The following is a 26404-nucleotide window of genomic DNA, read 5'->3' as shown; positions in this document are numbered from 1 at the left end:
TCAGGAACATTGACATGTCTTCTATGAACATTAATATTCTGTTAAATCATTTTGATAAACAGTTCTCAGCATGATATCTGTGTCCAGAAGTAGTCATCAGCAATTCTCACGGGGACAGGGAATCAAAATCTTCCCCCTGCTGTTCATCCTCCTCTTTCTCCTCCTCTTCCTTCTCTTCCTCCTCCTCCTCTTCTTTCTCCTCCTCTCTTTATCTTCCTCTTCCTCCTCCTCCTCCTACCCTCCTCGCTCTCCTCCTCCTGCTGCTGCTGTGCCTAATGCTGCTTCTGCTATTGTTGCTACTCCTGTTGCTGCTGTAGTTTCTGCTGGTGTCTTTTCCATTGCCATGTGTCTGAAATCACCTACTGTTTATACTGAGGACATGAAAGAATTTTCAGATGACACTGTGAAATAGACAAGACAATTTATTCCAAGCAAAAAAGACAGTGAGGTAGAATTCTTAGCTTACCATTTGGGGCTTTGATTTGCCTTACTATATTATAACTTCTTTTTTCTACTTCTCAGTTGAGGTCTTTGAAAGAAAACATTTAGAACTACTACCTATAAAATTCAATAGATCACTAGGTCTTAGGAACAAAAAAAAACCAGTATGCAAAACAATATGCATGCATGCAGGATTCTGACCATCAACTATAACCCACAAACTAGGTTGTTGATACTTATTCAATGACAAACCTTGTTAATTAGTTTTGAGGCTTAATGGAATGGGATGTTACATTTGAAAACATAAGACTCTGTTCTGCAGCACTTGTGATTGATGACCACATGTGAAAAGATCAGTAGCCCCTGGAGGAGGCCATGAGCCCATGAACCTCTTGTCCTCACCCTGTGGGAGCTATTGGCCTAAGGGGGAGCTGGAGTCCATCTGAAGGGATGGGCCAACTAGAAAACTCTGTAGAGTGTGGAACTCATCAATCCTATTGGGTCCCTGCTGGGAAGAGGAGAAATCAAGAAGAGGGAGAAGGCTTGGTGTTGGGGAAACCTCATAAAGAAGTTAGAGCAGATACAAGGTAAGAATTGTGGGGAAAATGGAAACCAGAGACAGAGGAAGGACCAGCATAGAGCAAACTGAAAAGGACAAAGCACAAAGGTACCTGGGCTATGCCTGCTGCTTGTTCTCTGGACTCTCCCTGTGGCTCATTTCTGGGGGGAGATTCTGTTCTGCCTCAGGCGAGGTTTCTTTCTCCTTGGCATGCAGCAACACAGCTTTATCAGGGCATTTGCTATATTCCTGGTCCACCCCTTAAAACCTCTGTGCCGGACCCTGCTGGGGATGGGCTTATCCTCTAATGGGGCTCTGTGGGAGAGTGGGTTGTCTTCTTTGATTTCCTTATTGCTACTCTTCTCAGTGAAGATGCTTGTTGTTTGAATGCATGGGACACTCACGGCACATTTGTGATAGTGGTCCTGTGTAGGTGTCATCGGTAGAGGCCTGAGACGACCAGCCACAGTGGATCTTTTGCCTCCTTTTGGATGAGCATTCTGGCCATAGTGAGATACGTGACCATGGGAGGATGACACCCGCAAGGTGCCAAGGACTGGCAGGCTTCCACTCCTCTTTGGTTCTAATCTAAAAGCAGCAGCAGGATCAAGGCTAGGAAATGGGGCTACAACGTGACTCACTTGCTGTGCCTGGGCTGTGCAGCCATCCCCCTGGAGAGCTTGCTTTTGTAGAAAGAAATAAGTTGCCATTTCCTCATTATATTTTCTTTGTTTTAAAGAGTGTTTTACTACAGAGGCTTGGAATCCAATGCTTTTCATGGCATCCAAAATGGCCGGGTCTGGTGTGAGGGGAAGCATTTCTTCATAGGGACCTATCAATCTGTTCCAGTGTTCTTTGAACCAAGGGTGTTTCATCGCCTTTCTTGCTGTTGGTCTAAAGTTGGGATTTACCCTCAGTAATTTACTAAGGAGGTCCTCCAGTTCTTTTGAAACCCCACAGGGAGCAGGATATACCCCTGCCACTACTTGTCTTTGCAATTCTTGGATGATCACTGAATCAAATGGGAGCTTTCCCACTACCATACAGTACAAGACCACTCCTATAATCCACATATCATTCTTCGGCCCGTCATACCGATGGCCAAGGAGGAGTTCAGGGGAACCAAAAGAGTACGTGCCGCAGTGGTAGTTTAGCATTTTTCCAGGTTGAAATTGGGTGCTAAGCCCAAAGTCGATGACTTTGACCTTTTTGTTTTTATCAATCATTATATTGTCCAGTTTGAGGTCTCGGTGAACAATCCCCTTTTCATGGCAGTAGCTCACTGCTGACAATATCTGTTCAAATATTTGCCGGGCCTCATCCTCCTCTATGTGCCCTGACTCTCTGATGTACTGGTAGAGTTCTTGGCCTTCCACCAGCTCCATTATGAGGTATATTCTCGTTTCCTTTTCAATAACTTGTATGAGAGACACTATGTTGGGGTGGTTGATCTTTCTCATTATGTTTGCTTCCATCATGGCTGGCTGGAACCACTGCTTGTCCTTTCGCAGAACTTTGACAGCCACCGGGGTTCCTGTGAGCCGGTGGTGGGCCAGGAGGACTTTGGCGCTGCCCCCTTGCCCAATTGTCCCCAATACTTGGTATTGGGAATGGAAGTTGCCCTCCTCAGAGATACTGGGCTCGGGTGTAGGGGTTGGTAACTCCTCCTCAGTCTCTGTAGGCATTTTATCAGTACTAATGCTACCTAAAAATAACAAAAATGGAATCAAATAATGAAAAAGATGGAGCAATATAGGAGCTAAAATTACACTTGTGGTACCTAAAAGAAACAAACAAAAGAGAAAGAAAAAAAACAAACAAAGACAAAGTAAAAACTAGACTAGAAAAATAGAGCAAAATTATGAAAAAGTTAAGGGGAAAATATGAAGAGTCATAAGTAAAAGCCACCCAAATAACCAACCCCAAAAGAGAAAGCCAAGAGCACACACATACTAAATGCAATGATGAAAATAAAAATCGTCATACTACAATAGGATTGGGCGGCCAAAGATGGTCAATACTATGAATAGATGTTCACTGAAGAAAAAAAAAAAAGTTGAAAGAAACGAGAGGAGAAAGAATTAGTATAAGACAAAACAAACAAATATAAAAAGCCAACACTTAAGGGAAAACTCCATTGAATTTCAGGACCTAGTGATCCACAAAAATCCACAACTCTCCAGAGCAAAATACTGAAAATTAAAATTAACCAACCACAAGGAATAAGGCAGTTAAATATCAGTGAATAGTAAACCTTAAACAAAGGCCGAAGAGTCAAAGTGTCACAAAGGGAAAATTTGTATCAAGTCTAAGCAAATGATTGCTTGTACTCAATAAATAGAGAAACAGGAATAATGTAAAAGGATGAAACCGCAGGACATTGAAAATGGAGATAGAGTGAATCATCCGACTGCAGAACCGTAAATAATCAAAGCAGTAATATAGCATGTGAGAACATAAAAACCACTAAAAAATGAAACCAGCAATACATAATAAATAAATAAATAAATAAATAAAACAAAAAACAAAACCCCAATAAGGAAATAGCCAGTGGCGTGGCAATATGTGACCTAATTCTTTCTCTTGAAGTCATCCAAAAATCAATCAATCAAGAAATAGGCAGCCAGCTATCTACATAGGCCTTAAACTGATATTATGGGGTTGGCATACCAAATGCCTGGGAGCGACTGGTCAGCCAGCCCAGATACTTGGGCAGCTGCAGGCCAGTGAGAGAGCCTGTCTTGAAAATAAGGTTGAGAACCTACCTCAGGAACAGCAGCCGGGGTGACTTCTGGCCTCTACACTCTCTTGCACTGAGGTGCAGGTAATATAGATACAAGGGGCAAAAGGGGATGGGCACGTGCACACACAGACACACACACACACACACACACACACACAGGCACTCACACAGGCACAGGCACACACACAGGCACACACACAGAACTACACAGAAGTGAACTTATACTCACACAAACTCTTACAAACACCCAGATTCACACAAAACACGCATACTTACACACAAGCAAACGTCGAAAAACACACGTCAGACACATACACACATACACACAGGGATACACATACGCACAAGAAGACATACACACATACAAACACATACACACATACAAACCTGTAAACTCACACACTCCTACATATACTGACAAACACACAGGCAAAAGCGTACACGCACTCACACACAGGCCAATCTGTCAACACACACTCTCTTACACACACTGATACATACACATATACACAGTACAGTAAAATTCGATACAACCACACACAGCTCACTAGATACAACCAAGTCGCAGAGGGCTCCACTCCACACCTCCTCTCAAAGCACTCAAAGAATTCCAGGCCTGGCAACAGCTTAATATGTGTTTGCTGGGCCGCCTCACAATCGCTCCTCATGAGGTCACAATAGGACCTGTCAACATGGTTGGGAAGGACTCTGAGACCGTGGCTTCTATGGGCTATGGAAAGACTTTAGGCTGTTAGAAATAAAACCCTGTAAGATGTTTAGCTGTCCATAGTTCTCTGTTTTGAATGTTTACTCTGCATCCTGCTTTAAAGTCCTCATGTCTACACTCAGGGTGTCACATTATCTTTGAATTCTGAAAGATTAGCCTCAAACTGATGGTATAGTTTTCTTTTTTTAAAGACAAAGCTGTTTCTAAACTGACCCATCAAGAGGACACTGTTCTCATAAGTCCTCAGAAAGGCTCTAGGTTATCATCAAACACCTGAGACAAAGCTGCAGGACTAGGCAGAGACTTGAGTTTGAATCCCCCAAACGCCTAATGGATGCATCAGCAAAGCTCATAAGCTTTCTCTGTGGAGAAGTTAACATGGACCAACAGATTAGAGGGCCAGAGCCCCAACCCATGCTGGGTGGACACTCTCCTTTGACATCCAACACAGAGATCTTTGTACAGAGAACAGGAGATGGCTTCTCTGAATAGCTGTGCAGAGCACCTCAGGCTCAGGGACTCAGGACTGACACACATAGAATGCTGTAGAGGAACCCTTTGTGATTCAAGGGCTCATCTGCCTGGGTCCCTGAGCCTCTAGAGATGATCCCAGGACTGGGCTGTCTCTGCTTATGGGCTCAGACAGGGAGGTGCCAGGGGATTTGCCCTTGGCTCCTGAGAGTAGAGCAGTTTTTCTTTCCCTGTCCCTGCTTTTTGAACTTTTCTTTCCTTCGGAAAATGGAAGGACTGGAAGAAGTCTGTCTATGGAGAGTGAGGCTGGCTGGGAAACTGCTCGCTGTTCTCCAGTGTAATCCTGCTGGGGGTTTGGAATTGTTGGCAGGTTAGCCTCTCCACCATTCCAATCTGCTTCTCTCCATTTAATCCATGCATCTCTGTCTCTTCGCTTCGTGACATGGTTGCACAAGTCCTACCTGTAGCTGCCACTCCAGGGCATAAGTCCCTCAGTGAGTGAATTCCAGATGGTTCTGTCTAGAGAGAAATTGTACAGGGTCGTTGCTCAGTATGTAGGAACATGGAAGAGGATACTGCACGGCACCCAAACACATTTCATATAACATCAATCCACATACTCTGGTACACATCGGTTCTATTTACACGTTTCGCGATTACTGCTATTCACTGTACTGTGAAGTGTGAATTTTTATTATGTTTCACTTCTGCAAAGGAAGAGACAGTGTTTAGCACTGGAGATTCCAAAGGCCTAGCTGGAAGGGAGGCCTTGACACACAGGTGTGCTCCTGGGAAATAGCTCTTTCATAAAACGCCCCGTTGAATCCCATGATGTGTGGATTACTCTATGCCCTATCTAGGGTTGACCTCAGTGTGTGTGTGTGTGTGTGTATATATATATATATATATATATATATATATATATATATATATATATATATTAACTTGAGTATTTTTATATATATATTTTTTTATTAACTTGAGTATTTCTTATATACATTTCGAGTGTTATTCCCTTTCCCGGTTTCCGGGCAAACATCCCCCTCCCCCCTCCCCTTTCTTGTGGGTGTTCCCCTCCCAACCCTCCCCCCATTGCCGCCCTCCCCCCATAGTATAGTTCACTGGGGGTTCAGTCTTAGCAGGACCCAGGGCTTCCCCTTCCACTGGTGCTCTTACTAGGATATTCATTGCTACCTATGGGGTCAGAGTCCAGGGTCAGTCCATGTATAGTCTTTAGGTAGTGGCTTAGTCCCTGGAAGCTCTGGTTGCTTGGCATTGTTGTACATATGGGGACTCGAGCCCCTTCAAGCTCTTCCAGTTCTTTCTCTGATTCCTTCAATAGGGGACCTATTCTCAGTTCAGTGGTTTGCTGCTGGCATTCGCCTCTGTATTTGCTGTATTCTGGCTGTGTCTCTCAGGAGCGATCTACATCCGGCTCCTGTCAGTCTGCACTTCTTTGCTTCATCCATCTTGTCTAATTGGGTGGCTGTATATGTATGGGCCACATGTGGGGCAGGCTCTGAATGGGTGTTCCTTCAGTCTCTGTTTTAATCTTTGCCTCTCCCTTCCCTGCCAAGGGTATTCTTTTTCCTCATTTAAAGAAGTAGTGAAGCATTCACATTTTGATCATCCGTCTTGAGTTTCGTTTGTTCTAGGGATCTAGGGTAATTCAAGCATTTGGGCTAATAGCCACTTATCAATGAGTGCATACCATGTATGTCTTTCTGTGATTGGGTTAGCTCACTCAGGATGATATTTTCCAGTTCCAACCATTTGCCTACGAATTTCATAAACTCGTTGTTTTTGATAGCTGGATAATATTCCATTGTGTAGATGTACCACATTTTCTGTATCCATTCCTCTGTTGAAGGGCATCTGGGTTCTTTCCAGCTTCTGGCTATTATAAATAAGGCTGCGATGAACATAGTGGAGCACGTGTCTCTTTTATATGTTGAGGCATCTTTTGGGTATATGCCCAAGAGAGGTATAGCTGGATCCTCAGGCAGTTCAATGTCCAATTTTCTGAGGAACCTCCAGACTGATTTCCAGAATGGTTTTACCAGTCTGCAATCCCACCAACAATGGAGGAGTGTTCCTCTTTCTCCACATCCTCGCCAGCAACTGCTGTCACCTGAGTTTTTGATCTTAGCCATTCTCACTGGTGTGAGGTGAAATCTCAGGATTGTTTTGATTTGCATTTCCCTTACGACTAAAAATGTTGAACATTTCTTTACGTGTTTCTCAGCCATTCGGCATTCCTCAGCTGTGAATTCTTTGTTTAGCTCTGAACCCCATTTTTAATAGGGTTATTTGTTTCCCTGCGGTCTAACTTCTTGAGTTCTTTGTATATTTTGGATATAAGGCCTCTATCTGTTGTAGGATTGGTAAAGATCTTTTCCCAATCTGTTGGTTGCCGTTTTGTCCTAACCACAGTGTCCTTTGCCTTACAGAAGCTTTGCAGTTTTATGAGATCCCATTTGTCGATTCTTGATCTTAGAGCATAAGCCATTGGTGTTTTGTTCAGGAAATTTTTTCCAGTGCCCATGTGTTCCAGATGCTTCCCTAGTTTTTCTTCTATTAGTTTGAGTGTGTCTGGTTTGATGTGGAGGTCCTTGATCCACTTGGACTTAAGCTTTGTACAGGGTGATAAGGATGGATCGATCTGCATTCTTCTACATGTTGCCCTCCAGTTGAACCAGCACCATTTGCTGAAAATGCTATCTTTTTTCCATTGGATGGTTTTGGCTCCTTTGTCAAAAATCAAGTGACCATAGGTGTGTGGGTTCATTTCTGGGTCTTCAATTCTATTCCATTGGTCTATCTGTCTCTGTACCAATACCATGCAGTTTTTATCACTATTGCTCTGTAATACTGCTTGAGTTCAGGGATAGTGATTCCCCCTGAAGTCCTTTTATTGTTGAGGATAGCTTTAGCTATCCTGGGTTTTTTGTTATTCCAGATGAATTTGCAAATTGTTCTGTCTAACTCTTTGAAGAATTGGATTGGTATTTTGATGGGAATTGCATTGAATCTGTAGATTGCTTTTGGTAAAATGGCCATTTTTACCATATTAATCCTGCCAATCCATGAGCATGGGAGATCTTTCCATCTTCTGAGGTCTTCTTCAATTTCTTTCCTCAGTGTCTTGAAGTTCTTATTGTACAGATCTTTTACTTGCTTGGTTAAAGTCACACCGAGGTACTTTATATTATTTGGGTCTATTATGAAGGGTGTCGTTTCCCTAATTTCTTTCTCGGCTTGTTTCTCTTTTGTATAGAGGAAGGCAACTGATTTATTTGAGTTAATTTTATACCCAGCCACTTTGCTGAAGTTGTTTATCAGCTTTAGTAGTTCTCTGGTGGAACTTTTGGGATCACTTAAATATACTATCATGTCATCTGCAAATAGTGATATTTTGACCTCTTCTTTTCCGATCTGTATCCCTTTGATCTCCTTTTGTTGTCTGATTGCTCTGGCTAGAACTTCAAGAACTATATTGAATAAGTAGGGAGAGAGTGGGCAGCCTTGTCTAGTCCCTGATTTTAGTGGGATTGCTTCAAGTTTCTCTCCATTTAGTTTAATGTTAGCAACTGGTTTGCTGTATATGGCTTTTACTATGTTTAGGTATGGGCCTTGAATTCCTATTCTTTCCAGGACTTTTATCATGAAGGGGTGTTGAATTTTGTCAAATGCTTTCTCAGCATCTAATGAAATGATCATGTGGTTCTGTTCTTTCAGTTTGTTTATATAATGGATCACGTTGATGGTTTTCCGTATATTAAACCATCCCTGCATGCCTGGGATGAAGCCTACTTGATCATGTGGATGATTGTTTTGATGTGCTCTTGAATTCGGTTTGCCAGAATTTTATTGAGTATTTTTGCGTCGATATTCATAAGGGAAATTGGTCTGAAGTTCTCTTTCTTTGTTGGGACTTTGTGTGGTTTAGGTATAAGAGTAATTGTGGCTTCGTAGAAGGAATTCGGTAGGGCTCCATCTGTTTCAATTTTGTGGACTAGTTTGGATAATATTGGTATGAGGTCTTCTATGAAGGTTTGATAGAATTCTGCACTAAACCCGTCTGGACCTGGGCTCTTTTTGGTTGGGAGACCTTTAATGACTGCTTCTATTTCCTTAGGAGTTATGGGGTTGTTTAACTGGTTTATCTGTTCCTGATTTAACTTCGATACCTGGTATCTGTCTAGGAAATTGTCCATTTCCTGAAGATTTTCAAATTTTGTTGAATATAGGTTTTTATAGTAAGATCTGATGATTTTTTGAATTTCCTCCGAATCTGTAGTTATGTCTCCCTTTTCATTTCTGATTTTGTTAATTTGGACACACTCTCTGTGTCCTCTCGTTAGTCTGGCTAAGGGTTTATCTATCTTGTTGATTTTCTCAAAGAACCAACTTTTGGTTCTGTTGATTCTTTCTATGGTCCTTTTTGTTTCTACTTGGTTGATTTCAGCTCTGAGTTTGATTATTTCCTGCCTTCTACTCCTCCTGGGTGTATTTGCTTCTTTTTGTTCTAGAGCTTTTAGGTGTGCTGTCAAGCTGCTGACATATGCTCTTTCCTGTTTCTTTCTGCAGGCACTCAGCGCTATGAGTTTTCCTCTATACCACAGCTTTCATTGTGTCCCATAAGTTTGAGTATGTTGTATCTTCATTTTCATTAAATTCTAAAAAGTTTTTAATTTCTTTCTTTATTTCTTCCTTGACCAGGTTATCATTGAGTAGAGCATTGTTCAATTTCCACGTATATGTGGGCATTCTTCCCTTATTGTTATTGAAGACCAGTTTTAGGCCGTGGTGGTCCGATAGCACGCATGGGATTATTTCTATCTTTCTGTACCTGTTGAGGCACGTTTTTTGACCAATTATATGGTCAATTTTGGAGAAAGTACCATGAGGAGCTGAGAAGAAGGTATATCCTTTTGCTTTAGGATAGAATGTTCTATAAATATCCGTTAAGTCCATTTGGCTCATGACTTCTCTTAGTCTGTCTACATCACTGTTTAATTTCTGTTTCCATGATCTGTCCATTGATGAGAGTGGGGTGTTGAAATCTCCCACTATTATTGTGTGAGGTGCAATGTGTGTTTTGAGCTTTAGTAAGGTTTCTTTTACGTATGTAGGTGCCCTTTTATTTGGGGCATAGATATTTAGGATTGAGAGTTCATCTTGGTTGATTTTTCCTTTGATGAATATGAAGTGTCCTTCCTTATCTTTTTTGATGACTTTTAGTTGGAAATTGATTTTATTTGATATTAGAATGGCTACTCCAGCTTGCTTCTTCTGACCATTTGCTTGGAAAGTTGTTTTCCAGCCTTTCACTCTGAGGTAGTGTCTGTCTTTGTCTCTGAGGTGTGTTTCCTGTAGGCAGCAGAATGCAGGGTCCTCGTTGCGTATCCAGTTTGTTAATCTATGTCTTTTTATTGGGGAGTTGAGGCCATTGATATTGAGAGATATTAAGGAATAGTGATTATTGCTTCCCGTTATATTCATATTTGGATGTGAGGTTATGTTTGTGTGCTTTCATTCTCTTTGTTTTGTTGCCAAGACGATTAGTTTCTTGCTTCTTCTAGGGTATAACTTGCCTCCTTATGTTGGGCTTTACCATTTATTATCCTTTGTAGTGCTGGATTTGTAGAAAGATATTGTGTAAATTTGGTTTTGTCATGGAATATCTTGGTTTCTCCATCAATGTTAATTGAGAGTTTTGCTGGATACAGTAATCTGGGTTGGCATTTGTGTTCTCTTAGGGTCTGTATAACATCAGTCCAGGATCTTCTGGCCTTCATAGTTTCTGGCGAGAAGTCTGGTGTGATTCTGATAGGTCTCCCTTTATATGTTACTTGACCTTTTTCCCTTACTGCTTTTAATATTCTTTCTTTATTTTGTGCGTTTGGTGTTTTGACAATTATGTGACGGGAGGTGTTTCTTTTCTGGTCCAATCTATTTGGAGTTCTGTAGGCTTCTTGTATGTCTATGGGTATCTCTTTTTTTAGGTTAGGGAAGTTTTCTTCTATGATTTTGTTGAAGATATTTACTGGTCCTTTGAGCTGGGAGTCTTCACTCTCTTCTATACCTATTATCCTTAGGTTTGATCTTCTCATTGAGTCCTGGATTTCCTGTATGTTTTGGACCAGTAGCTTTTTCCGCTTTACATTATCTTTGACAGTTGAGTCAATGATTTCTATGGAATCTTCTGCTCCTGAGATTCTCTCTTCCATCTCTTGTATTCTGTTGGTGAAGCTTGTATCTACAGCTCCTTGTCTCTTCTTTTGGTTTTCTATATCCAGGGTTGTTTCCATGTGTTCTTTCTTGATTGCTTCTATTTCCATTTTTAATTCCTTCAACTGTTTGATTGTGTTTTCCTGGAATTCTTTCAGGGATTTTTGCGATTCCTCTCTGTAGGCTTTTACTTGTTTATTAATGTTTTCCTGTGCTTCCCTAAGTGTGTTCAAGTCTTTCTTGAAGTCCTCCAGCATCATGATCAAATATGATTTTGAAACTAGATCTTGCTTTTCTGGTGTGTTTGGATATTCCATGTTTGTTTTGGTGGGAGAATTGGGCTCCGATGATGGCATGTAGTCTTGGTTTCTGTTGCTTGGGTTCCTGCGCTTGCCTCTCGCCATCAGATTATCTCTAGTGTTACTTTGTTCTGCTATTTCTGACAGTGGCTAGACTGTCCTATAAGCCTGTGTGTCAGGAGTGCTGTAGACCTGTTTTCCTCTCTTTCAGTCAGTTATGAAGACAGAGTGTTCTGCTTTCGGGCGTGTAGTTTTTCCTCTCTACAGGTCTTCAGCTGTTCCTGTGGGCCTGTGTCTTGAGTTCACCAGGCAGCTTTCTTGCAGCAGAAAATTTGGTCTTACCTGTGGTCCTGAGGCTCAGGTTTGCTCGTGGGGTGCTGTCCAGGGGCTCTCTGCAGCGGCAGCAACCAGGAAGACCTGTGCCGCCCCTTCCGGGAGCTTCAGTGCACCAGGGTTCCAGATGGTCTTTGGCTTTTTCCTCTGGCGTCCGAGATGTGTGTGCAGGGAGCAGTCTCTTCTGGTTTCCCAGGCCTGTCTGCCTCTCTGAAGGTTTAGCTCTCCCTCCCACGGGATTTGGGTGCAGAGAACTGTTTATCCGGTCTGTTTCCTTCAGGGTCCGGTGGTGTCTCTGGCAGGGGTCCTGCCGCTCCTGGGCCCTCCCCCACGGGAGCCCAGAGGCCTTATACAATTTCCTCTTGGGCCAGGGATGTGGGCAGGGGTGAGCAGTGTTGGTGGTCTCTTCTGCTCTGCAGCCTCAGGAGTGCCCACCTGACCAGGCGGTTGGGTCTCTCTCTCACCGGGTCTGGGAGCAGAGAGCTGCTGCGGGCCGGGATCCGCGGGTGTGGGACTTCCGGTAAACCCAGAACGTGCCCGGTTCTAGAGAAATTCTGCTTCCGTGTGTCCCAAGCTCACCAGGCAGCTTTCTTGCAGCAGAAAATTTGGTCTTACCTGTGGTCCCGAGGCTCAAGTTCGCTCGTGGGGTGCTGCCCAGGGGCTCTCTGCAGCGGCAGCAACCAGGAAGACCTGTGCCGCCCCTTCCGGGAGCTTCAGTGCACCAGGGTTCCAGATGGTCTTTGGCTTTTTCCTCTGGCGTCCGAGATGTGTGTGCAGGGAGCAGTCTCTTCTGGTTTCCCAGGCCTGTCTGCCTCTCTGAAGGTTTAGCTCTCCCTCCCACGGGATTTGGGTGCAGAGAACTGTTTATCTGGTCTGTTTCCTTCAGGGTCCGGCGGTGTCTCTGGCAGGGGTCCTGCCGCTCCTGGGCCCTCCCCCACGGGAGCCCAGAGGCCTTATACAGTTTCCTCTTGGGCCAGGGATGTGGGCAGGGGTGAGCAGTGTTGGTGGTCTCTTCTGCTCTGCAGCCTCAGGAGTGCCCACCTGACCAGGCGGTTGGGTCTCTCTCTCACCGGGTCTGGGAGCAGAGAGCTGCTGCGGGCCGGGATCCGCGGGTGTGGGACTTCCGGTAAACCCAGAACGTGCCCGGTTCTAGAGAAATTCTGCTTCCGTGTGTCCCAAGCTCACCAGGCAGCTTTCTTGCAGCAGAAAATTTGGTCTTACCTGTGGTCCCGAGGCTCAAGTTCGCTCGTGGGGTGCTGCCCAGGGGCTCTCTGCAGCGGCAGCAACCAGGAAGCGTCATCCTATATTTCATGTTGAGTATCATTAAGAGGCTAAGCAGGTTATCCATCTCTTCTAACACCCAACAGGTGGCAGAATACAATTGCCACAACAAGTCTTTTCAAATCTAGTATGAATACAGAGTAAAGATCTTAACTTTTTAAGTACCATGTAAAACTAAGGTCCAAATGTCATTTTGTGGACTATCATAAAGTTTGCTGGGCAAGAGTTCAGGAGTTCCAAAAGACAAAGCACCACAGTGCCAGTTCAGCATTGCCCTGGTTCAACTTGTGTTCTAAGGCGAAGGAAAGTCTACGATTTTAACTTATCCATTTATGTCCAACATAATCTTATATGGTTTGAGTTCCCTGTGTACTATACCATGCTCATGGCATTAGCTCACAGTTGCTCTAATTTGCCTAAATATTTGCCTGACTTTATCCTCCTCTACCTTACCCCCATTTTCTGGTGTTTTCATAAAACTGTTTTCCTTCAATGAGCTCTTACTTGGGGAAATAAGATGCTGTTCAGGTGGTCGACCATCATCATTGTCTCTGCCTTGGTCATGAGTGGCTGGCACCATTGCTTCTTTAGAAGCAGTTTGATGGTCATGGGGCTGCCAGGGAGCTGATGGTGTGGTATTGGGACCTTGGCGTTGCTCCTGTGTCCCATGGTCCTTAAGTCTTTGTATTGACAGTGGAAGTATACCTCCTCAGAGATTCTGCTCAGGTCTAGGGTGTTGTAACTCCTCCTTACTATGTGTAAGCATTGTAGTTAAAAACTACAAATATTCCCTAGAAATAACTTAATAAGAATAGAATAAAAATGATGAAAAAGATGTAGTGAAATTACTATATGTGTTAACTCAAAATGAGCAAAATATCTTGTGGATTGCTCTTTGTATTTTTGCTTTCCCAACAGGGTGGACCTGTAGTGCAATAGATCACATATTCAGATGATGTCAGGTGAAATAGTAATTAGCCAAATAAAGGTTACTTCCTCTGATTGGACAATGGAAGGAAAAGGTAGAGCAGAATGCATTGGAAAAGGGAGAGAAAGAAAAATAGAGATGGAGGATGTGGGCAAGAAGTAGATGGAGGAGGAAGAGGTTGAAAATGGAGCAGACCCCTGTGGCCTGGAGGAGCCACAAGTAGCTAGAGATTTCATAATGGGCAATAGAGTGGTGTAGAGGTGTATTTGTCCAATCTAATCGCACATATTGTCGTTATATTATTGAGTTTTCTGTTCCTTGCATGGGCGTTTTTGGTTTGGAGATTTACCCATGTAAATCTGGTTAGTATAAACCTCTGGTATTTTCATTTCAAATGACTAAGGCAAGTCCTGTGAGAGGAACTTTACCCAGCCTTCTGCAGGCCAGCCAGAGGGTGTGGGTGGGATGAGAAATGCAACAGCACTCCAGGCACTTCAGTTAAAATTTGTTTGGTTAAAGTAGCAAACTAACAGCAGGAACCAAGACAAGATGGCTGCATAGAACTAGCCATGTAGGGTGAACCTAACCACTGATACCAGAGCATAGAATGAATTAGCATGGGTTTAATTTAAAACTACATGCAATAGATGACGTCGAGTGTGGTAGTCAACAATCCACTAGGGAGTTAGGATTCTTGTCCTAGGGATGAGAGAATTAGATTCCTGAATGAGCAGAGATGAGTCAAGTGACTCCAGAACATGGGAATCTAAACACAGGGATAGACAGACCCAAATTAGGCTCTGGGTTCTCCTCCTGTAAAAAGAATCAGTATAATGAATGGCTCCAGGCAGAGAGGGAAAGTAAAGGGTGCCTGCTTTTAATAAAGTTTGGTTTAGTTGTTGCTAATTTGGTTTAATTGGATAGAAGAGGACACAATTTTGGCCTCAGTCACCTGGGGAATTCCTCCTGAGGTTCAGAGCTAACTCAGGGAAAATGGGCCCAGATTATCTGGGAGCTCCTGCTGTGCAGGGAGAAGCTGAGCTAACAGAAAAACTACAACCTGCAAAGCAGACAACAGAGATTGGATGAGGATAAAATCCTCTAGGAAAGTCTCAGTGTCTCACAGGATGCTCCTGTTCTCTCAAAAATGGGTTCAATATCCTGGCCTGGCAGATTAGAAAAGGCCGGAAAGAAAGGTTTCTACTGTGCTTGTTTGGTTTAGTCACTTTGTTGAGAATTTAATTTTCAAAATGTGTGTGATTTTGAATTTTCTGGTTATTTTACTATTTTTCTGGGAAAGATGTCAAGCTAAAAATCTTTCTGGTTACTGGCTAAAGGACATGCTAGTTTGGGAGAAAGACCTTATGTTTCTGCTTATAGGAAAAGAAATTAGGCCCTGGACTCCTTCCAGAGTTCTCTGGATCAGAAAGGGCAGAGGGAGCCACCCTGAAGAACTAGAAAATTCTAGAGAACCAAACAAGAAAGGTAAAGATTCCTTATGCCATCCTTCACAAGGCATGAGCAAAGACTTATGATTGGTTATTATTAAATTTGGCTCATAAAAAGACTATCTTTTCACATGCTCAAACAAAGAGCAATTTCATCTTGAGTAGTCAAGGTATTTTATGTTAATCTGGTTCACAATCGGCTTAGCAATCAAGCCTTAGGATGCAGAGTAACAAGTGCATAGAAGTAGCCATGGAGGCTGCGTGAAACTCTGATGCCTGTGTTTAACCAGACTTAGTGCTGGGTTATTTTAAAATTGCATGTAGCATAATGTGCTTGAAATGAACTAAAATCAAAGTTAGAAAAATAGAATATATATCATGGAAAGATATCAGGGAAAAGGCTAAAACCAAAAATCCCAAGTAAAATCCAAACAAATAACCAACTTTATATTCTGTTCAGCAGAGTCATGAAGCTCTCTAGAAGGAGACAAGACAGGATGCAGCTGTTGGGCTATCTCAAGCAAACTCTGCACCAGAGCACCTGTTCAAAGAGATTAGGGCATCATTACTGTATCATGGATGTTTACTGGGAGAATTGAATGAATTAACAGCTGAGTTGTGGAATTCTATAGATCTATAAAATAATCCGCAGTGGATAATACAAAGTTATGAAATATCTTCCAGCTTCTTAATCAGAACTATAAATTTTCAATGTAGCCCCTGGATGCTGAGGGTAACTGTGATTTCAAGGTCATTTCCAATCATCTATGTTAAGTGTTTTGACTCAAGGAAAGTGGCATTGCCATAGATGAAATCAGTTAAAGGCATATTTATTTCTGCTTTGCCAAGTAACTGGACAAAAGTCAGTTCAAAAAGTTGCCATTATTGAGTGTACTTTTTTCCTCTCAGTTACTTCATGTATTTTCTCACTTATTTAAATTTCCATACATGTATACAGTAAAATATGGTCTTATCAACCCTAACTTCTCTCCTCCAAATTCTAAAAGATTCCTCTCAGAATCCCCCTTTTGACTCTATAGCCCTGGTTAGTCTGGGACTGGCTGTGTAAATCAGATTAGTCTAGAACTCACAGAGGTCCACCGGAATCAGATCCTGGGTTAAAAGTCAGCACCACTAAACCACCCCTCTGTGTGTGTGTGTGTGTGTGTGTGTGTGTGTGTGTGTGTGTGTGTGTACAGAAATACACATAAACACATTTTTTGTATCTCATTAAGCCCTGTTAGACCTGGTCAGGCTTGCATACTGTGTGTACAGCTGTTCACTGGGAGTCGTACCAATGGCCTTCCCCCAAGGAAGAATGAATTTCTATCAGCTGCTGTTAACTGCAGCTCCTCATTAGATGCAAGGGCTTATAATTACTTCTCCCACCCATGCATGATGTGCAGACAAATGCCACATCTGTCACTTTACTCGGTTAATATATACTAATAAAATGTTGTGGTGTTTTCAAATTTATATGTATATATATATATGTATGTATATATATTGTGCATGTATAATGACACATCGTATATACTCGTAGTGGCTATTCCTGGTTGTGAACTTGACTATAAGTGGAATGAACTACAACCCAGAATTGTAAAGCTCACCTTTGATCCTGATGTTGAGGCTGGGAGATACAAGTTTCTGAACTGCATCTTGGCATGGAGATCATGAGGCAAATTGGCTAGGAATCTCAGGAGCTTAAGGCAAGGAGGTCTCTGAGTTCAAGGTCACCTGGGACAAAGCAAGTCCCAGATCCAGCTGTGGTTGTATGCACCTTTAACCTGGGACACACCTTCTGCTGGGGATTTACATGAGGACATTGGAAGAAGGAAGAGTCTCTCTTTTTCACCTGCCTGTCTGCCTGCCTTGTGGGACTGAGCCACTGCTAGATCCTTGGACTCCCATTCATACCTGCTGCTGATCATGGTTGGGGAGTTGGACTACAGACTGCAAGTCATCAACAAATTGTCTCTCTGTACAGAGATTACCCATAAGTTCTGTGACTCTAAAGAACCCTATATAAGACAATTCTCTTTTATAATATATAATTTCTATTTATATATTAATGTACAATGTAATTTATTATTTTATTCATAATTTTATTACATACATCCATATATTTATATGTAAATAAAACACAGGTTGTATGCCTATGACACAGTAACACACTGCATACTTGATGACTGCTGCCTTGTCCCTACTCCCTACTGCAGGGGAGAAAATGGACCAGTCTCAGCAATGAAAAAGGTAAACTAAAATGTTAACTACTGGGTGGAAATACAGATGGTGTGCATATAAAATAACATCTTCTTGATTCCTTCTTTAGAAATTTTTCTTCATTTCTTGAAGTCACTTTTTATGATACATTATTATATGATATACTATCTCACAGTTATTATGGTAATTTATTTTTATTGTTAGTACAAATGTATACACATAATGTTGTGCTAATTCCAGTAATGTCCGGGTAAGGCTTCATGCACATGACTGCATTGTATAATATTTCCCTATGTGATCCAAAACTCTTTTGTTGTTATATTATGATCTCTAAGCGGAATATTGATGATCCTGAAATTATATACCATACCTAAGATTTTTCTCAAACATTTCATTAGCTTTCCATAGAATGCTATTGTAAGTGCATTTGACTGTTCAGTTCCAGGGTATGAATTCCAGTAGAGTACTTTCTGGATAATAGTTCCTTACAAAATGCTGTTAACTGCTTCCTCCAAGAAGTTAATTTCTTGTTTTAAAATTTATAAATTATGTTTAAATGGAAGATAGAGAAGGCAGATGCTGGATTATTTAGTACCAAGCTGGTTTTCTGTCCTGATGTGGGTAAGGGCTGGTCACTTGTTATGTTTCTCATTCCTTTAGATTTGTAGCTGTTTTAGACTTTATAAATAATCATTTTGAGTATTCCAAGTCCATAGGCATTTTCTGACCCAATTGTCCATTTTACAGGAGTATTTTTCTTAGAAGTTTGGAACCATAAAATAGAAATTTTCCTAACTAGTGAAGATTCCAGGGTATATGTGGGTAGGATTTTGCTCATTTCCTGCTGTGTGATTTCATTGTGCTATTCTGACCTTGTTTTTGCATAGGGTGCTGGCCGGTATAAACTGGAAATGTATGTTAAGTCGTTGTCCAAGGCAGTGTTGCAGATGTGGCCAGTATTTGTTTTAAAGGAATCAGTGAAGGGCATTCTGCACTCGAGCTTTGTGAAAAAGTGTGCAGATGCTCATGGCTGTGGATGCTGTGTGGTGTGAAGAACACTGCAGTTCATTGAATATGGTGTGAGGAATGCTGCTGTGCACTGACTGTGTGGTGTGAGGAATGCTGCTGTGCACTGACTGTGTGGTGTGAGGAATGCTGCTGTGCACTGACTGTGTGGTGTGAGGAATGCTGCTGTGCACTGACTGTGTGGTGTGAGGAATGCGGCTGTGCACTGACTGTGTGGTGTGAGGAATGCTGCTGAGTACTGACTGTGTGGTGTGAGGGATGCTGCTGTGCACTGACTGTGTGGTGTGAGGAATGCTGCTGTGCATTGATGCTGCCTTTTTTCCCCACTGTTTTTTTTTTTTTTATTAACTTGAGTATTCCTTATTTACATTTCGAGTGTTATTCCCTTTCCCGGTTTCCGGGCAAACATCCCCCTCCCTCCTCCCCTTCTTTATTGGTGTTCCCCTCCCCATCCTCCCCACATTGCCACCCTCCCCCAACAATCTCGTTCACTGGGGGTTCAGTCTTAGCAGGACCCAGGGCTTCCCCTTCCACTGGTGCTCTTACTAGGATATTCATTGCTACCTATGAGGTCAGAGTCCAGGGTCAGTCCATGTATAGTATTTAGGTAGTGGCTTAGTCCCTGGAAGCTCTAGTTGCTTGGCATTGTTGTTCATATGGGGTCTCGAGCCACTTCAAGATCTTCCAATTCTTTCTCTGATTCCTTCAACGGGGGTCCTATACTCAGTTCAGTGGTATGCTGCTGGCATTCGCCTCTGTGTTTGCTGTATTATGGCTGTGTCTCTCAGGAGCGATCTACATCCGGCTCCTGTCAGTCTGCACTTCTTTGCTTCATCCATCTTGTCTAATTGGATGGCTGTATATGTATGGGCCACATGTGGGGCAGGCTCTGAATGGGTGTTCCTTCTGTGTCTGTTTTAATCTTTGTCTCTCTATTCCCTGTCAAGTGTATTCTTGTTCCCCTTTTAAAGAAGGAGTGAAGCATTCACATTTTGATCATCTGTCATGAGTTTCATTTGTTCTAGGCATCTAGGGTAATTCAAGCATTTGGGCTAATAGCCACTTCTCAGTGAGTGCATACCATGTGTGTTTTTCTGTGATTGGGTTACCTCACTCAGGATGATATTTTCCAGTTCCACCCATTTGCCTACGAATTTCATAAAGTCATTGTTTTGATAGCTGAGTGATATTCCATTGTGTAGATGTACCACATTTTCTGTATCCATTCCTCTGTTGAAGGGCATCTGGGTTCTTTCCAGCTTCTGGCTATTATAAATAAAGGCTGCGATGAACATAGTGGAGCACGTGTCTTTTTTATATGTTGGGGCATTTTTGGGGTATATGCCCAAGAGAGGTATAGCTGGATCCTCAGGCAGTTCAATGTCCAATTTTCTGAGGAACCTCCAGACTGATTTCCAGAATGGTTTTACCAGTCTGCAATCCCACCAACAATGGAGGAGTGTTCCTCTTTCTCCACATCCTCGCCAGCATCTGCTGTCACCTGAGATTTTGATCTTAGCCATTCTCACTGGTGTGAGGTGAAATCTCGGGGTTGTTTTGATTTGCATTTCCCTTATGACTAAAATGTTGAACATTTCTTTAGGTGTTTCTCAGCCATTCGGCATTCCTCAACTGTGAATTCTTTGTTTAGCTCTGAACCCCATTTTTAATAGGGTTATTTGTCTCCCTGCGGTCTAATTTCTTGAGTTCTTTGTATATTTTGGATATAAGGCCTCTATGTGTTGTAGGATTGGTAAAGATCTTTTCCCAATCTGTTGGTTGCCGTTTTGTCCTAACCACAGTGTCCTTTGCCTTACAGAAGCTTTGCAGTTTTATGAGATCCCATTTGTCGATTCTTGATCTTAGAACATAAGCCATTGGTGTTTTGTTCAGGAAATTTTTTCCAGTGCCCATGTGTTCCAGATGCTTCCCTAGTTTTTCTTCTATTAGTTTGAGTGTATCTGGTTTGATATGGAGGTCCTTGATCCACTTGGACTTAAGCTTTGTACAGGGTGATAAGCATGGATCGATCTGCATTCTTCTACATGTTGACCTCCAGTTGAACCAGCACCATTTGCTGGAAATGCTATCTTTTTTCCATTTGATGGTTTTGGCTCCCTTGTCAAAAATCAAGTGCCCATAGGTGTGTGGGTTTTTTTCTGGGTCTTCAAATCTGTTCCATTGGTGTATCTGTCTGTCTCTGTACCAATACCATGTAGTTTTAATCACTATTGCTCTGTAATACTGCTTGAGATCAGGGATAGTGATTCCCCCTGAAGTCCTTTTATTGTTGAGGATAGTTTTAGCTATCCTGCGTTTTTTGTTATTCCAGATGAATTTGAAAATTGTTCTGTCTAACTCTTTGAAGAATTGTATTGGTATTTTGATGGGGATTGCATTGAATCTGTAGATCGCTTTTGGTAAAATGGCAATTTTTACTATATTAATCCTGCCAATCCGTGAGCATGGGAGATCTTTCCATCTTCTGTGGTCTTCTTCAGTTTCTTTCTTCAGAGTATTGAAGTTCTTATTGTACAAATCTTTTACTTGCTTGGTTAAAGTCACACCGAGGTACTTTGGTATTTGGGTCTATTAAGAAGGGTGGTGTTTCCCTAATTTCTTTCTCAGCTTGTTTCTCTTTTGTGTAGAGGAAGGCTACTGATTTATTTGAGTTAATTTTATACCCAGCCACTTTGCTGAAGTTGTTTATCAGCTTTAGTAGTTCTCTGGTGGAACTTTTGGGATCACTTAAATATACTATCATATCATCTGCAAATAGTGATATTTTGACTTCTTCTTTTCCGACCTGTTTCCCCTTGACCTCCTTTTGTTGTCTGATTGCTCTGGCTAGAACTTCAAGAACTATATTGAATAAATAGGGAGAGAGTGGGCAGCCTTGTCTAGTCCCTGATTTTAGTGGGATTGCTTCAAGTTTCTCTCCATTTAGTTTAATGTTAGCAACTGGTTTTCTGTATATGGCTTTTACTATGTTTAGGTATGGGCCTTGAATTCCTACTCTTTCCAGGACTTTTATCATGAAGGGGTGTTGAATTTTGTCAAATGCTTTCTCAGCATCTAATGAAATGATCATGTGGTTTTGTTCTTTCAGTTTGTTTATATAATGGATCACGTTGATGGTTTTCCGTATATTAAACCATCCCTGCATGCCTGGGATGAAGCCTACTTGATCATGGTGGATGATTGTTTTAATGTGCTCTTGGATTCGGTTTGCCAGAATTTTATTGAGTATTTTTGCGTCGATATTCATAAGGGAAATTGGTCTGAAGTTCTCTTTCTTTGTTGGGACTTTGTGTGGTTTAGGTATAAGAGTAATTGTGGATTCATAGAAGGAATTCGGTAGTGATCCATCTGTTTCAATTTTGTGGAATAGTTTGGATAATATTGGTATGAGGTCTTCTATGAAGGTCTGATAGAATTCTGCACTAAACCCATCTGGACCTGGGCTCTTTTTGGTTGGGAGACCTTCAATGACTGCTTCTATTTCCTTAGGCGTTATGGGGTAGTTTAACTGGTTTATCTGTTCCTGATTTAACTTCGGTACCTTGTATCTGTCTAGGAAATTGTCCATTTCCTGCAGATTTTCAAGTTTTGTTGAATATAGGCTTTTATAATAAGATCTGATGATTTTTAGAATTTCCTCTGAATCTGTAGTTATGTCTCCCTTTTCATTTCTGATTTTGTTAATTTGGACACACTCTCTGTGTCCTCTCGTTAGTCTGGCTAAGGGTTTATCTATCTTGCTGATTTTCTCAAAGAACCAACTTTTGGTTCTGTTGATTCTTTCTATGGTCCTTTTTGTTTCTATTTGGTTGATTTCAGCTCTGAGCTTGATTATTTCCTGCCTTCTACTCCTCCTGGGTGTATTTGCTTCTTTTTGTTCTAGAGCTTTTAGGTGTGCTGTCAAGCTGCTGACATATGCTCTTTCCTGTTTCTTTCTGCAGGCACTCAGCGCTATGAGTTTCCTCTATAGCACAGCTTTCATTGTTTCCCATAAGTTTGGGTATGTTGTACCTTCATTTTCATTAAATTCTAAAAAGTCTTTAATTTCTTTCTTTATTTCTTCCTTGACCAGGTTATCATTGAGTAGAGCATTGTTCAATTTCCACGTATATGTGGGCATTCTTCCCTTATTGTTATTGAAGACCAGTTTTAGGCCGTGGTGGTCCGATAGCACGCATGGTATTATTTCTATCTTTCTGTACCTGTTGAGGCCCGTTTTTTGACCAATTATATGGTCAGTTTTGGAGGAAGTGCCATGAGGAGCTGAGAAGAAGGTATATCCTTTTGCTTTAGGATAGAATGTTCTATAAATATCTGTTAAGTCCATTTGGCTCATGACTCTCTTAGTCTGTCTACGTCTCTGTTTAATTTCTGTTTCCATGATCTGTCCATTGATGAGAGTGGGGGTGTTGAAAATCCTATTATTGTGTGAGGTGCAATGTGTGTTTTGAGCTTTAGTAAGGTTTCTTTTACGTATGTAGGTGCCCTTGTATTTGGGGCCCAGATATTTAGGATTGAGAGTTCATCTTGGTGGATTTTTCCTTTGATGAATATGAAGTGTACTTCCTTATCTTTTTTGATGACTTTTAGTTGAAAATTGATTGTATGTGATATTAGAATGGCTACGCCAGCTTGCTTCTTCCGACCATTTGCTTGGAAAGTTGTTTTCCAGCCTTTCACTCTGAGGTAGTGTCTGTCTTTGTCTCTGAGGTGTGTTTCCTGTAGGCAGCAGAATGCAAGGTCCTCGTTGCGTATCCAGTTTGTTAATCTATGCCTTTTTATTGGGGAGTTGAGGCCACTGATGTTGAGAGATATTAATGACTAGTGATTATTGCTTCCTGTTATATTTATATTTGGATATGAGGTTATGTTTTTGTGCTTTTCTTCTCTTTGTTTTGTTGCCAAGACGATTAGTTTCTTGCGTCTTCTAGGGTATAGCTTGCCTCCTTACGTTGGGCTTTACCATTTCTTATCCTTTGTAGTGCTGGACTGGTAGAAAGATATTGTGTAAATTTGTTTTTGTCCTGGAATATCTTGGTTTCTCCATCTATGTTAAGTGGGAGTTTTGCAGGATACAGTAACCTGGGCTGACATTTGTGTTCTCTTAGGGTCTGTATGACATCTGTCCAGGATCTTCTGGCTTTCATAGTTTCTGGTGAAAAGTCTGGTGTGATTCTGATAGGTCTGCCTTTATGTGTTACTTGAGCTTTTTCCCTTACTGCTTTTAATATTCTTTCTTTATTTTGTGCGTTTGGTGTTTTGACTATTATGTGACGGGAGGTGTTTCTTTTCTGGTCCAATCCATTTGGAGTTCTGTAGGCTTCTTGTATGCCTATGGGTATCTCTTTGTTTAGGTTAGAGAAGTTTTCTTCTATGATTTTGTTGAAGATATTTACTGGTCCTTTGTGCTGGGAGTCTTCACTCTCTTCTATACCTATTGTCCTTAGGTTTGATCTTCTCATTGAGTCCTGGCCCAATGTTTTGGACCAGTAGCTTTTTCCGCTTTACATTATCTTTGACAGTTGAGTCAATGATTTCTATGGAATCTTCTGCTCCTGAGATTCTCTCTTCCATCTCTTGTATTCTGTTGGTGAAGCTCGTATCTACAGCTCCTTGTCTCTTCTTTTGGTTTTCTATATCCAGGGTTGTTTCCATGTGTTGTTTCTTGATTGCGTCTATTTCCATTTTTAATTCCTTCAACTGATTGATAGTGTTTTCCTGGAATTCTTTCAGGGATTTTTGTGACTCCTCTCTATGGGTTTCTACTTGTTTATTTATGTTTTCCTGGAATTCTTTCAGGGATTTTTGCGATTCCTCTCTGTAGGTTTCTACTTGTTTATTAATGTTTTCCTGTGTTTCTCTAAGGGAGTTCTTCACGTCTTTCTTGAAGTCCTCCAGCATCATGATCAAATATGATTTTGAAACTAGATCTTGCTTTTCTGGTGTGTTTGGATATTCCATGTTTGTTTTGATGGGAGAATTGGGCTCCGATGGTGCCATGTAGTCTTGGTTTCTGTTGCTTGGTTTCCTGCGCTTGCCTCTCGCCATCAGATTATCTCTAGTGTTATTTGTTCTGCTATTTCTGACAGTGGCTAGACTGTCCTATAAGCCTGTGTGTCAGGAGTGCTGTAGACCTGTTTTCCTGTTTTCTTTCAGCCAGTTATGGGGACAGAGTGTTCTGCCTTCGGGCGTGTAGTTTTTCCTATCTATAGGTCTTCAGCTGTTCCTGTGGGCCTGTGTCTGGAGTTCACCAGGCAGGTCACTTGCAGCAGAAAAGTTGGTCTTACCTGTGGTCCTGGGGCTCAAGTTTGCTCGTGGGGTGTTGCTTATGAGCTCTCTGCGGCGGCAGCAACCAGGAAGATCTGCGCTGCCCTTTCCGGGAGCTTCCGTGCACCAGGGTTCCAGATGGAGTTTGGTGTTTTCCTCTGGCGTCAGAGATATGTGCAGAGTGCAGTCTCTTCTGGTTTCCCAGGCATGTCTGCCTCTCTGAAGGTTTAGCTCTCCCTCCCACGGGATTTGGGTGCAGAGAACTGTTTATCCCGTCTGTCCCTTCAGGTTCTGGTGGTGTCTCAGACGCAGCGGTCCTGCTGCACCTGGGCCCTCCTCTGCGGGAACCCAGAGGCCTTAAACAGTTTCCTATTGGGCCAGGGATGTGGGCAAGGGTGAGCAGTGTTGGTGGTCTCTTCTGCTCTGCAGCCTCAGGTGTGTCCACCTGACCAGGCAGTGAAGTCTCTCTCCCACGGGGTTTGGGAGCAGAGAGCTGCTGCAGGCCGGGATCCGCGGGTTTGGGACTCCCGGTAAACCCTGGAAGTGCCCAGTCCTAGAGGAATTTTTGCCTCTCTGTGTCCTGAGTTCACCAGGCAGGTCTCTTGCAGCAGAAAAGTTGGTCTTACCTGTGGTCCCGAGGCTCAAGTTTGCTCGTGTGGTGCTGCCTATGAGCTCTCCACGGTGGCAGCAACCAGGAAGATCTGCACCGCCCTTTCTGGGAGCTTCCGTGCACCAGGGTTACAGATGGTGTTTGGTGTTTTCCTCTGGCGTCAGAGATGTGTGCAGAGTGCAGTCTCTTCTGGTTTCCCAGGCGTGTCTGCCTCTCTGAAGGTTTAGCTCTCCCTCCCACGGGATTTGATGCAGAGAACTGTTTATCTGGTCTGTTCTTTAAGGTTCTGGCGGTGTCTCAGACGCAGCGGTCCTGCTGCTCCTGGGCCCTCCTCTGCAGGAACCCAGAGGCCTTATACAGTTTCCTCTTGGGCCAGGGATGTGGGCTGGGGTGGGCAGTGTTGGTGGTCTCCTCTGCTCTGCAGCCTCAGGAGTGCCCACCTGACCAGGTGGTGAGGTCTCTCTCCCACAGGGTTCCGGAGCAGAGAGCTGCTGCGTTTCAGGATCCGCGGGTTTGGGACTCTCGGTAAACCCCGGAAGTGCCTGGTCCTAGAGGATTTTTGCCTCTCTGTGTCCTGAGTTCACCAGGCAGATCTCTTGCAGCAGAAAAGTTGGTCTTACCTGTGGTCCCGAGGCTCAAGTTTGCTCGTGGGGTGCTGCCTATGAGCTCTCCGCAGCGGCAGCAACCAGTGACCCTGCCTTTTTTCTTTTCTCCCTACACCCTTCTGGTGGCTCAGGTTGGACAACTAGGTGCCCATGACCAACTCCTCATTGTGGATGAATTTACTCTGGTT

The 26404-nt window shown here is 42.6% G+C and overlaps 1 protein-coding gene across 1 annotated transcript; it reads right to left on the bottom strand.

The window, feature by feature from the left end:
* Window positions 1-634: 634 nt before the first annotated feature.
* LOC134485045 (sperm motility kinase Y-like) lies at window positions 635-4356 on the bottom strand. Its single transcript, XM_063280859.1, has 2 exons — window positions 3766-4356; window positions 635-2705 (listed from the first exon to the last, which is right to left on the bottom strand). The coding sequence occupies exon 2, from the start codon at window positions 2683-2685 to the stop codon at window positions 1156-1158; it is 1530 nt and encodes a 509-aa protein (XP_063136929.1). The 5' UTR covers window positions 2686-2705; window positions 3766-4356; the 3' UTR covers window positions 635-1155.
* Between the last annotated feature and the right edge of the window lie 22048 nt (window positions 4357-26404).

Source organism: Rattus norvegicus, chromosome 1 (assembly GCF_036323735.1).
Source record: "Rattus norvegicus strain BN/NHsdMcwi chromosome 1, GRCr8, whole genome shotgun sequence".
Classification (NCBI taxonomy): domain Eukaryota; kingdom Metazoa; phylum Chordata; class Mammalia; order Rodentia; family Muridae; genus Rattus; species Rattus norvegicus.
Note: the sequence above shows the minus strand (reverse complement) of the source record. Positions and strands in the feature narration are given on the sequence as shown.